The sequence below is a fragment of the Saccopteryx leptura genome, chromosome 4, assembly GCF_036850995.1.
Source record: "Saccopteryx leptura isolate mSacLep1 chromosome 4, mSacLep1_pri_phased_curated, whole genome shotgun sequence".
Classification (NCBI taxonomy): Eukaryota; Metazoa; Chordata; class Mammalia; order Chiroptera; family Emballonuridae; genus Saccopteryx; species Saccopteryx leptura.
In genome coordinates, this window is record NC_089506.1 from 40,046,475 (window position 1) to 40,061,137 (window position 14,663).

The 14,663-nt window shown below is 36.2% G+C and overlaps 1 protein-coding gene across 2 annotated transcripts in view; it reads right to left on the reverse strand.

The window, feature by feature from the left end:
• The window catches only part of MYO16 (myosin XVI), a 592,224-nt gene that overhangs the window by 227,081 nt on the left and 350,480 nt on the right, over nucleotides 1–14,663 (reverse strand). For both annotated transcript variants that reach the window (XM_066380569.1, XM_066380568.1), the window contains exon 20: nucleotides 9,629–9,770. In XM_066380569.1, the coding sequence (XP_066236666.1) occupies nucleotides 9,629–9,770 (142 nt within the window). The remainder of the gene's footprint in view (nucleotides 1–9,628; nucleotides 9,771–14,663) is intronic.

A 14,663-nucleotide genomic window follows, 5' to 3' on the forward strand; every position in this document is an offset into this window, starting at 1 on the left:
GAACTGTTCTAGCGCCTGAGGCAGAGGCCATGGGGCTGTCCTCAACTAGGGCCAACTTTGCTCCAATGGAGCCTTGGCTTTGGGAGGGGAAGAGAGAGATAGAGAGGAAGGAGACCGGGAGGGGTGGGGAAGCAGATGGACACTTCTCCTGGGTGCCCTGACTGGGAATTGAACCAGGGACTTCCACACACCAGGCCAATGCTCTACTGCTGAGCCAACTGGCCAGGAATATTTTTTATTTGTGATTTCTATCAAAGAGTATAAATCTTCATAATCACTTATTAAAGTGCTGAGGAAGAAATTTAAAACAACTAAGTAAATATCTGGTTTTTAATCTAATTCACTTACAAATTTAATTCCTGGTTCAGAAGCAAGCTTCACACTGTTCCCAGTTTTGTGTCTGTTAAATGAGTACGATAATCTCAATGACACTTTTTTAACTTTTAAAAGGAATGAATAAAAAATATATTTTATTATAATATACATATTATATATACATATGCGTGTATGGGTATAAAGAGAGAGAGAGAATGAGATTTTACTTAGGATTCTTAAGTGATGTTGAATGTATCATATGGTCAGATATTTCTTCAGGAAATTAATCCTCAATTTTATTATCAAAATAACAGTAAAAATCACATTTCATTTCTAGATTTTTAAAATTTCATTTTCTATCCTCTAGTTTATTATTTACATTAAGTTTCTTAACATATTTCAGTCTTGAAAACCCTGAGGGGCATTGCAAATTCTTTTACACTATGACATCTGAGTGTTATGGGAAAGATGTGTTGTTTGGCAATAACATTTAAATTAATTTTAATATTCCTCTGCTTTGCAATGGTCAGTGAGCCCTGTCTCACACCATACTATTTAGAATCACTCCAGCTCATCTAGTCGATAATGTAGATAGTTCCAATGAGCAGAACACTCTTAAATGTAGAGTTACAGGTAAGTGATAATTATACAAGTTCCATTCTGTACTGGGTGGGGCAGGGGAGGGGGTCGGACACAAGCATTCTGAAAAATCACGTTGCTTTTTTCCAGTATAATTTTTCCTAACCATCTGACTCAGAAGAGAGCAAAATACAGCCTACTTTAAGCCTTCCTATTGGAGGAAATACTGGGAAACCATTATATAAAGGGAAATTGACCTGTTTGTAAGGAAATATGGCAGGGAATAATTAAATCTGCAATTATCAAATCCCAGTAATGGACAATTCTCATCAACTGAGGTGCTCCCAGTGACTACCGTATTTGGAAGAGATTAATCTTCAAACTTTTAACCCAAAGAGTTAACCTGCCTAAATTGACCTTGCTTCCTTGTAAAAGATAAAATGATATATACATTTATAAGATCCATTTATAAATATTGATGGCTACTTTCAAGTCTTTTATAAAAAATCATAGGTTGCATTGACATTATGTGTGTGTGTGTGTGTGTGTGTACTTTGGTTAAATAATTTAAGAAAACAAGTACACACACATATTTCTACAGACACACATGCACACCCCTAATGTGAATTTTAGGTTTATGCATATTGTAAAACATAAGGAGATGGTATAGAAGTAGTGACAAACTTTTCTGTACCGAAAGCAAAAATAACCCACAGATGGAATTTGAAAACTGTCATAAGATTAGGTAAAGTATTTAAAGGTGATTTGTGCAAATACTGTAGGGATACATGGTATTCCAGAAGATATTTTTAATGGCTTGCCTGCAGTGCGCCAAAAAGATGCTCCTTCCTCAGAACCACCTTCAGGCCCCACAGAGCACTCCTTGGAAACCAAGCTCCTGGCTCTTGTTGATGGACAAGATCTTTGAGGAGGACTTGGTTAGAGTGGAAAAATCTAATCTACTAAAAATAATCTTACAAAATACATCAACATGCTTACTGTCATAAAAATGTCTTAAAAATTATGTTACCCATCTAGTAAGAGATATCTCAGTGTATGTTTTTTTAAAAAATACAGATTTTGTCTGAAATTTGAAAAGATAGCCTTTTAAATTTAAAAAAGGTCAAGAACAAAATCATTACAAAAAATACTTTGACTTTAAAATCTTCATGAACTACCAGGAGACTATAAACCATGTTGAAGGTATTAATTCCAGAATTTATTAATGTTTTAATCAACAAATTAAAAATTATTAGAGTCCAGGTATAAGATAACCTTTAATCAGGTTCTATTAATCCTCAGAAATTATATAAAAAACTGTATGTGTGTTGTGAGTTTATGCTATTCATTGGATTCTCAAAAGTTGAGATATACTATAACATTTTATAAGTACATTAAATGCTATCTGATTGCATCAATGAGTAACAGAAATATAGAAATCATAAGAAATTTGGCTATCATTTTTGTTCTTTATATTGTTCTTCTCTTTAAAGTCCTTGGAAATTCAACAAACATGTGCATACACACCACTAAATATTGAAAACTAATTGTATACATACTGAATTCGGTAGACCAGAACTAAAATTCCCAAATGAAACTTACAGCACATATAGACATAACCCAGTTAATTCACTTCGCTTTCATTTCAGAGCATCAAGGTAAAAGATCAGCCCTCTCTGCCATTCAGTTACACTACATGCGAATATAGATTATCCAAAATGCGACATGGGGTTGCTTTTTAAATCATCCTGTAGAATTTTTCAAGGCTACAATTATCTTTCCCTGCATGAAATATTTGCTTCCTCTAATTAAGAAAGAACAGCAAGTCTCACCAAATGAAGGAGTGCAAATTTTCTGAAGATGAATATTTGAAGATGATAATATTGCTTGTTATGATCTTATTAGTGCAGATTTAATGTTAGAGTGGAGTGGAATGTGCTCACCAGATAGACAGGACTTTAAATTTGCATCCTGCTGGAAGTGATCTTTTTTACTCTCATATCAGAGTCTGAGTCATTAGTTGTGAGACACTGGGAAGCTGAATCCCACTGCCATTCTTTATAATAAACTCAACCATATTGTTGGAGAACAAATGGATCATTTTTAAACAATATTTTTTAAATATTTTATTTATTCATTTTGAAAGAGACGAGAGAGAGAAGGGGGGAGGAGCAAGAAGCATCATCTCCTATATGTGCCTAGACCAGGAAAGCCCAGGTTTTGAACTGGTGATCTCAGAGTTCCAGGTCGACATTTTATCCACTGAGCTACTACAGGTCAGGCAACATGGACCATTTTTCAAATGTGCTGATGGAAGTCTTTCTGGACATCTAGGATATTCATTATTGACTAATGAAATGATTTTCCTTATCATCAAAATATATGAATTTAGAAACAGGATAAGTTGCAAAAATATTCTACTAGTGATTTCAGGAATTAAATCATTAAATTGATATGGAAGACTATAATTTCAACCTCTCTAAAACAGCCTATCTTTCTCACTGGTGTATGTTTAATACTTCCTTCTGTTATTTTAGTCCATATCAAAGTTATATTGTGTTGGAGAGGAAAGATTTAGCAGTTTGAGAATTTTTGCAAGTGATATATATTTTTTTCAACAGCCTTCTTTTTTCTCTCCATAATTAATCTCTATTTATGAATCAAAGGACAAAGACTGTATACAATTCCTGAGATAATGACCCCTGACTCCCAGTGAAAGAAAGGATCATTTTCATATTTAAAACCTGGAGACTTTGTTCCAATTTGGCCCCACTCTCCCACCAATTCCCAGATCACCAGGGCCCTGTTCATCTGTGGTCCCCTCCACCAGTAGCCACTCTTTAGTCTAGCACCACGTACTCGCCTGTCTATGTTTAGGGACTGGTGCCTCCTCATGTAACTTTTACCTCACGGGATTCCTACTGATCAGGAAATAACACAGTCTCTAATGCACGTGGACCTGCTTTTTGCAATAATCAAAGGCCACAAACTGTGCTCTGGACCCCAGTCAGGCACTTGACAAACATGTCTTAAGTGTGTCATTAGAGGAAGAAAAAGAAGGAGTATGGAAACAGATCAATGCATATCCATTATCATTACTTACTTCAAAGTAAAACTGAGCAAACACATAAATTGCCCCTCATGTCCCAGGAGTGTATGTGACTAGCATTATTCCTGTTTCTAAAGAACAAGATATTTCTTCAATTTGCCAGTCTTCAAAACAAGCAAGAATACTGAATCAAAATTAAATGAAAGAGACTAGATTATGTCTAGGTTTCCCAAACTCTAGTTCATTTGAATTTTTTCACAACCCTCCCTTCTCCACAGATAAACCACCACAAACTAGAAAGCCTTCTTTCCTGCCACACCCCCCATGATTTCACTGCAGCAATCGTTCCTGCTGTGTCAGGCACTGGGCTGAAATCTTGTGTGTGTCCCTGCATTATCCTCAGCTCACCCTGGAACCAAGTTCTTGCAACCAGGTGTCAAATGAACAGGCTTGGATACATGAGAACTCATGACGAAAACAAGTAGCAATAAAATATAGGTTTGGGTATCTGAGGGTATTTAGAGAACTTTCCCAAAGTCTGTATTGCTCATCAAAGCTGAATGTAATTAATCATAAAGTTTTAAATGTTTATGTTTAGCTCAACTAAAATATTGTAAGTATGTAATATACTATAAGCATATAAACTGAGGGCTCAATGACAAACAAAAAAGGCTCAATAGGTATGCTCGAAACTCTAGGTATTTATTATATTATATTTGCATGGCAACTATACTATCCAAACTTGTGAATTTCAGAACATGTTGACATAAACAAATGAATTAATGAATACATACAGAAATAAATAAAGTCATCTTCAATCCTCCCATCTACTGGGTTATCTCTTCAAATTCATATTTCTTATCTCTAAAACTTCCATAACTTTCAGTATAGTTATTCTTAGGATGTTTCTAATGGTAAAAAGGAAAATGTTCTACAGGTTATATTTCTCAGATGTCCCCACAAATACAAATCATTGTATTCAGAACCCATGACAAAAATTAGTTGATTAAACTGTAGGTTTTGGTGTCTGAAACATTTAGAGAACTCTCTCAAAGTTTCTACAAGCCTTCTGCTTGCCTAAGGCTAGTGAAGTTTGCAGCAAAACTCAGGTGAAGATGTAAATTAAAAAAAATTAATTTAACATTGATTAATTCAATCCTGGGGTTATGTGTTGTATTCCGAAACAGGTCCAATTTTAAAACTCACAAAATTACCACTTCTTTTAAAAAATTAAGGTATAATTCAATATACTTCCGTAAGGCTCTCCAACCATTTATCTAACTTCAGAATCATAAGGAAAATATCTTTTATGAAAACTAACTTCAGGTTAGTGCACTCCTTTGGTTTAGCCGTTATAAAAAGGGAGTCACTGAACTATCGACATCTCCTCCAGGCACTGTCCCACTCTGACTGCCCTCTCAATCCAGAGAAATCCTACCTGGGCACACCTGGGAAGCCGCCGGGAATCAACCCCTGCGTGCTATGCATTTATGTCTAATGGACTGTCCCGAAGCATGGGTGACAGTGTGGGGCAGAAGTGTAAGAATAAAGGTAGTTCTCACTTCTTGAGGACTATAGAAAGAGAGGTCCAGCAATGGGAATCCCTGAGGAAGCCAAGACATCCTTCACTTCCCTGTTGCTGTCCCTCATTTCCTGGGAAACTGGCAAGCCCAGTCTGCACACTGGATGCAGACACCTCCCTCACTCTCTTCCTGGAAAGCAGGCAGCTGCCTCCATAGACCAAAGGTAAATTTAATGGGTTTCCTTATCTTTTTCTGAAGATTTTTAATTTTATTAAAACTGTCTGAGCAGGCGGTGGCACAGTGGATAGAGCAGGAGATGGGGATGCTAAGGACCCAGATTCGAAACCCTGAGGTCGCCGGCTTGAGCATGGACTCACCAGCCAGAATGTGGGGTCTCTGGCTTGAGCATGGGATCATAGATATGACCCCATGGTCACTAGCTTGAGCCCAAAGGTCACTGACTTAAACCCCAAGGTCGCTGGCTTGAGCAAGGGTTCACTTGCTCTGCTATAGCCCCTGGGTCAAGGCACATATGTGAAAGCAATCAATGAACAGCTAAGGTGCTACAACAAAAAATTGATGCTTTTCATCTCTCTCCCTTCCTGTCTGTCCCTATCTGTCCCTCTTTCTGACTCTTTCTCCGTCTCTGGCAAAAAAATAAATAAAGAAAAGAAAGAAAATAAAAGAAAAAGAACCACCCATGTTTAAGGGCAAAAGAGCAAGCCTTTCCATTCTGAATGTTATGTTAAACACAACCAAACAAAATTACCAAATGAAAAAGAATCTTTATAATAATGAGGCAAAATAACCATGGAGGAATAAAAGTATTAAAGACAATTATTCAGCATCTTCTCTATGCCACAACGTTCATTTTTAAGGTACTATTTTAAGATACTGCGGCTAGACCCTGGAGGGAACCTACTCCAAGCTCTAGAAAGGTGCTCTGACAGAAATCAAAGGGATGTCAATCCCGCAGTTTTTACATTATATCTGCTGTGTCAGGAGAGACCAGTAACTGAGCTCGCTTGGGAAGCAGGGAAATCATAAAGCTGCAGGATACAGACACTATCTCCTGATCAAGTAAGCTAATCTAGTGAGGAAAAGACACCCTGGCTGTCATCTCTAAGATTCTTGCGAATGAAACGACAACAGCATTAGTATGACTGCAATGAATGAAGCATCTGAGGGAAGACTTCTGGGGGAGATGGGCTGTTGCCCTAGGCAGGAACTAGACAACAAACAAGTCTTCATATTCACTGAGGAAAAATTGCCCAGCGAAGAATGGAATCCAGTATCAGTGTTTCTGGGGTCTTTAGTGGTTGCCAATCTTCTACAGACAAAAGATGTAGGAACCTATGTGTGTATCTCCCTGTGGTTTGAACACAGACTTTGTTATGATTACTTACACTGGTCATTGCATGTTGGTTGACAATTCATGGAGGAGTAGAAAACAACTAACACTAGAAAAGTCAAATCAAACTTAACCACTTTATCAGTTTGCTTTAGCAATTATTTAATATTATTCCAAATAATATTTTAATTATTAAATAGTTTTAACAAATAGAAAGCATTGTATTATTATAGTTGTTTTTATTATAACTATTCCCTTTTATCTGCTTAGGTAATCATTTTCAAGGAAGCTTAATGAATAAAGTTTCAGTGTGTTTCTATTTTGAAATGCCCTGACTGCTCCGTGTGGCCCTTGCATCAAAGCTGCCCAGCCCGGCTGGTTTCCAGCCTGCAGTGTGTAGTGCAGGCTGCCTGCACCAAAGTCAAGATCGTGGCAACAACGAGCTGGTCTGTGTCCTCACATTCATCTTACTGACTTGATTTTGGCCAGGCTAACATGGTGAACACTTCTGCTCATCTTAATTAACGAGTTGTCAGCTTCTGCATTTTACCCCATGATTTTCATTTAGAAGCAACCTTCTTTGAAATCTAGGTAGAGAAAGTAGAGTCTTTTAAAAATATATATTATTAATATGGTACCTATTTTGCTGTATTCCAGAAAATAAATCAGCATTCCAAGACCAAACATTTCATCTGCTGCAATTTCACTTGTTTTCCTTTTGTTACTTTTTATCTTATTTCTATCTATTTTCTCTTGTAAAATTTACAAAAATATTTAGTATGAAAAATACTTCACTTCAATATCAATACTGTGTGCCAACTTTAACCCTAGGGATATATATTTACTTATGTTATATAATCTTTTTGACATTACAAAATTTCTACAAAATTGAAGATTCATAAACAGTAAAAGCCTATCTAAGTTTATTCAAATTTTGAGACCTTTTTCTGACTTTGAAAATGGGTCTGTAAATCTGAGAAACCTTAAATTTTCCATGAATTTCAATGAGTTAGAAATACTGCAAACATAACCTTTCTTTGCATTATTTCAGGATTTAAATTTAGGTTTGGGTGACCCACGGGAGAAATTGAAAGAAAAAATGAGAATTATGACTCAAATGAGAATACTGTATCTTAGAAGCTAAACTTATAATACATTATTTCATTTTTAATTTCCTATTAATCCCTGTCCTCATTCAATTGCTTAGTCACAAAATTTAAAAGATAAAACTAACATAAATTTACATATTGACACAGTGACAATATTCCCACTAAAAGGGAAATAATGTGTTTTCTAAGGTTTCTGTGTGTGTGTGTGTGTGTGTGTGTGCGTGTGTGTGTAGTCAAAAATCTAGACTATGCATGTTTTCAATTATATATATTTAGTACCCTGTAAGATTTAAATGTCAAGTGGAAATTTTCTAAGAGTTTCTACATGCAGTTGGATATATAAATTAATTTTTTCAATAAAAACTTCAACAGAGCTGCCAAAAATGTTATGTAAGATTCATTTGGTATCCATAGTATATCAGTATTATTCTATCTTCATATTTAAAGGAAAATCAGAAATTAACGATAATAAGCAATAGTAACAATATTTTAAAAATCCTCATTATACCAAACACTAAGGCATATTTGCTAAAATATAAAAAACACTAATCTACCCTCAAATCACAGACTGTATATTGAATATGCTGATCAATGCATAGTGGGGTTTTTATGTGTACATTAGAATGAGAATTTTAGCATCATTTTGTCCTTGAAATCTTCTGAGATGTCTGTGTTTATTTAGGAACTTCCCCAGTAATACATGTTAGCTATGTTTCCAAGAAACCTTTAAAGGCAGCAAATTTCAGAAATTTGGTGCAGGAATCTATATGGACAACTAAGAAATCCTCAAAAAGATTATTTCAAAGACAATCATCTGGATGCAATTTTGTTTTCAATGACCTGCTCAAGGTCATTATTAGTGACAAGAATATTAACAAAGTTTTCTATGAACAAGATGCCATGGAGATCTATAATGTTTAACACAGTTTTTTTCTTTTTACTTTTTCCTTTGATTTTTGAGAGAGAAAAGGAGGGGGAATAAGAGAGAGAGGCAGACAGAGAGACAGTGGCATCAGCTCATTATTTCACTCAGTTGTTCCATTTAGTTGCATATTCATTGATGGCTTCTATGTGCCCTGACTGGGGATCATGCCTATGACTTCTGGCTCACTGGGTTAACACTTTATCCACTATGCTACCTGACCAGGGTGAGATCTATAAATTTTAGATGATTAATTATCTTTGAAAGGCTACTTTTTAAAGATGATTAGGGCTATGAGCAAAATGATCATCCCAGAGAGCCTTAGTCAAGTAATCCACAAAATATGTGAAGAAAATAGAATGAATTACAGATCTGAAACATATCATCAAACTGGTTCTGAGACAGACATGGGCTCCTCAACAAATGTAAGTGCTTTAGATAGTCTTGAACTGTCTTCTTCCTAGATTTATACATTTTTGTACTTCTTGATGCTAAAAAGGACAAGACATATGTGTCTTCAGTCCAGAGAGAATGTATCTGTATCTCTATACACAAGAAATGATTTGATGTGTGTGGGCATGTATGTGTGTAGAGGGGGTGCTTAAATCTTTTAAAATAAACAATAAAATCCTTCAAGTAAAATCACCTTGTTAAAATGAAATGTGTTAACAACAGTTTAATTTAAGGATCATTCTGGATTGTAAATCATCTTTAAGAGGTGAAATTTTTTAAGTTATCTATGACAGGATAACACTAGCAACCAGCATCCATCACTCTCACCTGCTGGGCTCATCTTGACTGTGGAGGCAACAATTCACACTATTCATCAGAAAGCTAAACAAACGACTGTACAAGGACTTGGCCAGGAGATCCCGGTAAAATTCAGCCATCTTTATAGTATGTCGTCTTGTGATCGTATCTCCTAAAATAGCAGAAAGGAGAGGAGGCAGAAGAACAAGCTTTTCATTCATTTAATTTTTTCCCTTTTATTGAATTTAAATTCAGTGGGTGACACTGGTTAACAAAATTATAAAGGTTTCAGGTGCACAATTCTACAACACATCATCTGTACACCGTATTGTGTGTTCACCACCCGAAGTCAATTCTTTGTCTATCATTTAAAAGCAAACAAAACTGTGTATATCCTAATCATCCTGCACACAACCCCATACAACAAAAGATGTTAAAAAATATATTATGACTCTAATAAATGAAGTCTCTGTTAATTATTACATAAAATGTACTCCTAGCATGGGTGTCATATACATTATGATCTTATTTGTTACAATTGCTGACCACAGCTTTTGACCTTTTGCAGACTGTGATTTCCTTTCTATTAGGATCAACTCTTTGAAGGGCCTCTCTTAACAAGTTTCCTGCTAACAGCTCACTGGTTTAAATACTGAATCATCTCTAAGGCATTTGAAAACCTGGCCATCTGGGAAATTAGTCATATTTTAAATATTTTCAAAGAAATGATCCAACTAACCAAAATGTGGGTCTGGAATGCGGGAGCAAGATTGGGCTTAAAGTAGACATTTCTGTGTCACTGTCAAAGAGATGGTAACTGAAACCTTGAATATGAAGATTTTTAAAAGAGAATAGACTAGAGAAAAAAAGCAAAGAAAAATATAAGCAAAGATGATTTGGAATTGAGTCTATGGCAGCATTTATGCTAGAACGTGGAGAGGAATGGGGATGGAATACTCATACTTGGTAGCCTTGGCCAACAAGGTGCCACTGCAACTCAGGCTGAGCAGGAAGTGAAACAATAGGATGATGACCATGAGGCTAAGTTGTTAATCATATAAATATACATGAGGGAGCAGAACTGCTTCCATAACTGTTTGAAAGAAACAAACAAAACAACAGTAAGTGATAAAGAGTCCAGGAGCTATAAGTTCAAGGCCATGGAGTTAGAACAACACACAGTGGAAGTGAAAGCAGTGTGCTGTTTATGGTAATTATAGAATTGAGGTCTCTAGAGTCAACATGATTAAAGGTTTTAATGAGTCACCAACATGGTAGGTGTGTAAGGAGATGAGCTCCAGTGTCAGCAGAGGAACCTGAATATATTAAATTATAGATATTAATGCAGAGTTCAGTTTTTCTTTAAAAAGTCAAGAGGAAAAAAAATAATGCATTCAGATAACTTCAAGAAACTTCGTGCGGTTGGATGCAAAGATACCAGTAGGAAAATGACTGAACATGAGGCATAGAAGGTAGGTCCATGTCCAGATGAGAAAGGACTTCCTGTGCTGCCCTAAAACGACAAGCTGAACTCTAAAGGCCTTGGACATCTTTCAGATGAAACCCATGGACGAAAACCATAGTTGCATTTCAGAAAGATTCTGCCTGAAAGCAGTGAGAAAAGAAGTAAAATGAGATAAGGCCAGATAAAAAGATTAAGGAAAATGTTCCTGCCGTGATGGAAGGAAAGAATAAGTAAGGAAATGGCAATAGAAATGAAAAGGAGGCAGTGAGAATGAAAGCTGCCTATGCAGTGGAGCTGGAGTATGTCTGTTCTACACACTGGAAAAGGAGGGGGAAGAGGTACCAGGAATGACTTTGGGGCAACTGAGTGGATAATGGGGAGATTTACAGGGTCCGGAAACATGAAAGGGAGAGCTCTAGATAGGATACAGAAATGATAAGTCAGCCCTAAATACCTGCAAGTAGGTCCAATAGGAAAAAAGGTAAGAAAAATGTTTTCTTTTAGCCAAAAAAGATCAGGTGGGTGGAAGTCTTCAAAATTACAATACAAAGGAGGGTTGGTAAGGCAATGATTTATCTTGAATAACTAAGAGAATGGAGGAAAACCTTGCCCATTGAGTAGAGATGCACATAGTAAAGAGACTTATCTTGGGAATCAGAGAACATTAGGTCATTACAAAGTTATCTGAATCTTAGCTGTGGAAATAGTAATGCCCACTTCAGAGAGATTTGTAAAAACTAAAAGATCCCGACATGTCAGGACATGCGTCAGTCTGTGTCTCTGCCTCCCTACTTTCACTAAAATAAAATAAAAAATCTCCAAATTTATAATGCTTGGCACAATTCTTGTTGTAAGTGCCCAATGAATGGCAGCTATTATTATAACTATGATGACAACAGAAAAAAGGATGCTCTTCATTGAAGAGGGCCCCATGGCACCACATACACAAATGGATCCAATGTTTTTTTTTTGTTTGTTTGTTTTTTTTAATTTATTGTGTTTACATAGATTCTAGTGTTGTCCCAAATGCATCCCCCCTCCCCTGTATTCCCCTCAACATCTCCCTTGCCGCCCTCCCCATAGCACCCTCTCCCTTCCCTTCACCTTTATCCCCTCCTGTCATCCCCATACCCTCTGTCCCCTTTCCCTATGTCCTCTTTCCCTATGGTCCCTTTGATCCCTCCTCTGTCTCAGTTCACATTGTTCACTGGATTCCTCAAATGAGTGAGGTAACATGATATTTTTCTTTCTCTACCTGGCTTATTTTACTTAACATAATAGTTTCCAGGTCCATCTCTGTTGTCGCAAAAGGTAAGATTTCCTTCTCTTTCATAGCCCCATAGTATTCCATTGTATATATGTACCACTGCTTTTTAATCCACTCGTCCATAAACACGGGGGTGCATTTCTCCTTTTGAAATAGTCCTATGGTATTCTTGGGGTATATTCCTAAAAGTGGGATAGCTGGGTCGAAAGGCCATTCGATTTTTAATTTTTTGAGGAATCTCCATACTGTTTTCCCACAGTGGCTGCACCAGTCTGCATTCCCACCAGCAGTGCAGGAGAGTTCCCTTTGCTCCACATCCTCGCCAGCACTTATTCTGTGTTGTTTTGTTGATGAGCGCCATTCTGACTGGTGTGAGATGATATCTCATTGTGGTTTTAATTTGCATTTCTCTAATGATTAGTGATGTTAAGCATTTCTTCATATGCCTATTGTCCTCTTTGGAGAAGTGTCTATTCATTTCTTTTGCCCATTTTTTGATTGGATTGTTTATCTTCCTGGTGTGGAGTTTTACAAGTTCTTTATGAATTTTGGTTATTAACTCCTCATCAGACGTATTGTCAAATATGTTCTCCCATTGTGTGGATTGTCTTTTTATTCTGTTCCTATTGTCTTTAGCTGTACAAAAGCTTTTGAGTTTGATATAGTTCCATTTGTTTATACTGTCTTTTATTTCACTTGTCCGTTGAGATAAATCAGCAAATATATTGCTGAGAGAGATGTCGGAGAACTTACTGCTTATGTTTTCTTTTAAGATGCTTATGGTTTCATGACGTACATTTAAGTCTTTTATCCACTTTCTGTTTATTTTTGTGAATGGTGTAAGTTGGTGGTCTAGTTTCATTTGTTTGCAGGTAGCTGTCCAATTTTCCCAACACCATTTGTTGAAGAGGTTGTCTTTACTTCATTGTATGCTGGTACCTCCTTTGTCAAATATCAGTTGTCCATAAAGGTGTGGTTTTATTTCTGGATTCTCTGTTCTGTTCCTTTGATCTATATGCCTGTTCTTATGCCAGTACCAAGCTGCTTTGAGTACAATGGCCTTGCAGTATAACTTGATATCAGGAAGTGTGATACCTCCCACTTTATTCTTCTTCTTTTTCAAGATTGCTGAGGCTATTTGTGTTCTTTGTTGGTTCCATATAAATTTTTGGAATATGTGTTCTATATCTTTGAAGTATGTCATTGGTATTTTAATTGTATTGCATTGAATTTATAAATCGCTTTGGGCAATATAGACATTTTAATGATGTTTATTCTTCCTAACTATGAGCACAGGATATGCTTCCACTTGTTTGTATCTTCCTTGATTTCTTTTATCAATGTTTTATAATTTTCCAAGTACAAGTCTTTAATCTCCTTGGGTAAATTTACTCCTTAGGTACTTTATTTTTTTGGTTGCAGTAGTGAAGGGGATTGCTTCCTTAATTTCTCTCACAGTTCATTATTGGCGTATAAAAATGCCTCAGATTTCTGAATATTAATTTATATTCTGACACCATGCTGAATTCATTTATCAGGTCCAGTAGTTTTTTGACAGACTTTAGGGTTTTCTATATACAATATCATATCATCTGCAAATAATGATAGTTTTAATTCTTCTTTTTCAATTTGGATGCCTTTTATTTTTTCTTCTTGTCTGATTGCTGTGGCCAGGACTTTCAGAACTATGTTGAATAAGAGTGGTGAAAGGGGGCACCCCTGCCTTGTTCCTGATCTTAAGGGGATTGCTTTTAATTTTTGTCCATTGAGTATGATGTTGGCTGTGGGTTTGTCTTAGATGGCCTTTTCCATGTTGAGGTATGTTCCCTGTATTCCCACTTTGCTGAGAGCTTTGATCATGAATGAGTACTGAATTTTATCAAATGCTTTTACTGCATCTATTGAAATTATCATGTGGTTTTTCTGCTTCCTTTTGTTTATGTGATGAATCACATTTAATGATTTTCAAATATTGTACCAGTCCTGCCTCCCCAGAATAAATCTTACTTGATCATAGTGTATGATTTTTTTTTCATTTATTGCTGGATCTTGTTGGCTAATATTTTGTTGATGATGTTAGCATCTAAATTCATCAGGGATATTGGCATATAATTTTCTTTCTTTGTGTTGTCTTTGCTGGTTTTGGAATCAGAATAATGCTCACCTCATAAAAGAAGCTTGGAAGTCTTTCTTCTTCTTTAATTTTTTGAAATAGCTTGAGAAGGATAGGAGTTAGTTTTTCTTTGAATATTTAGTAGAATTCACTTATGAAGCTATCTGGACCTGGGCTTTTGTTTGTTGGGAGTGTTTTGATATCTGTTTCAATCTCATTT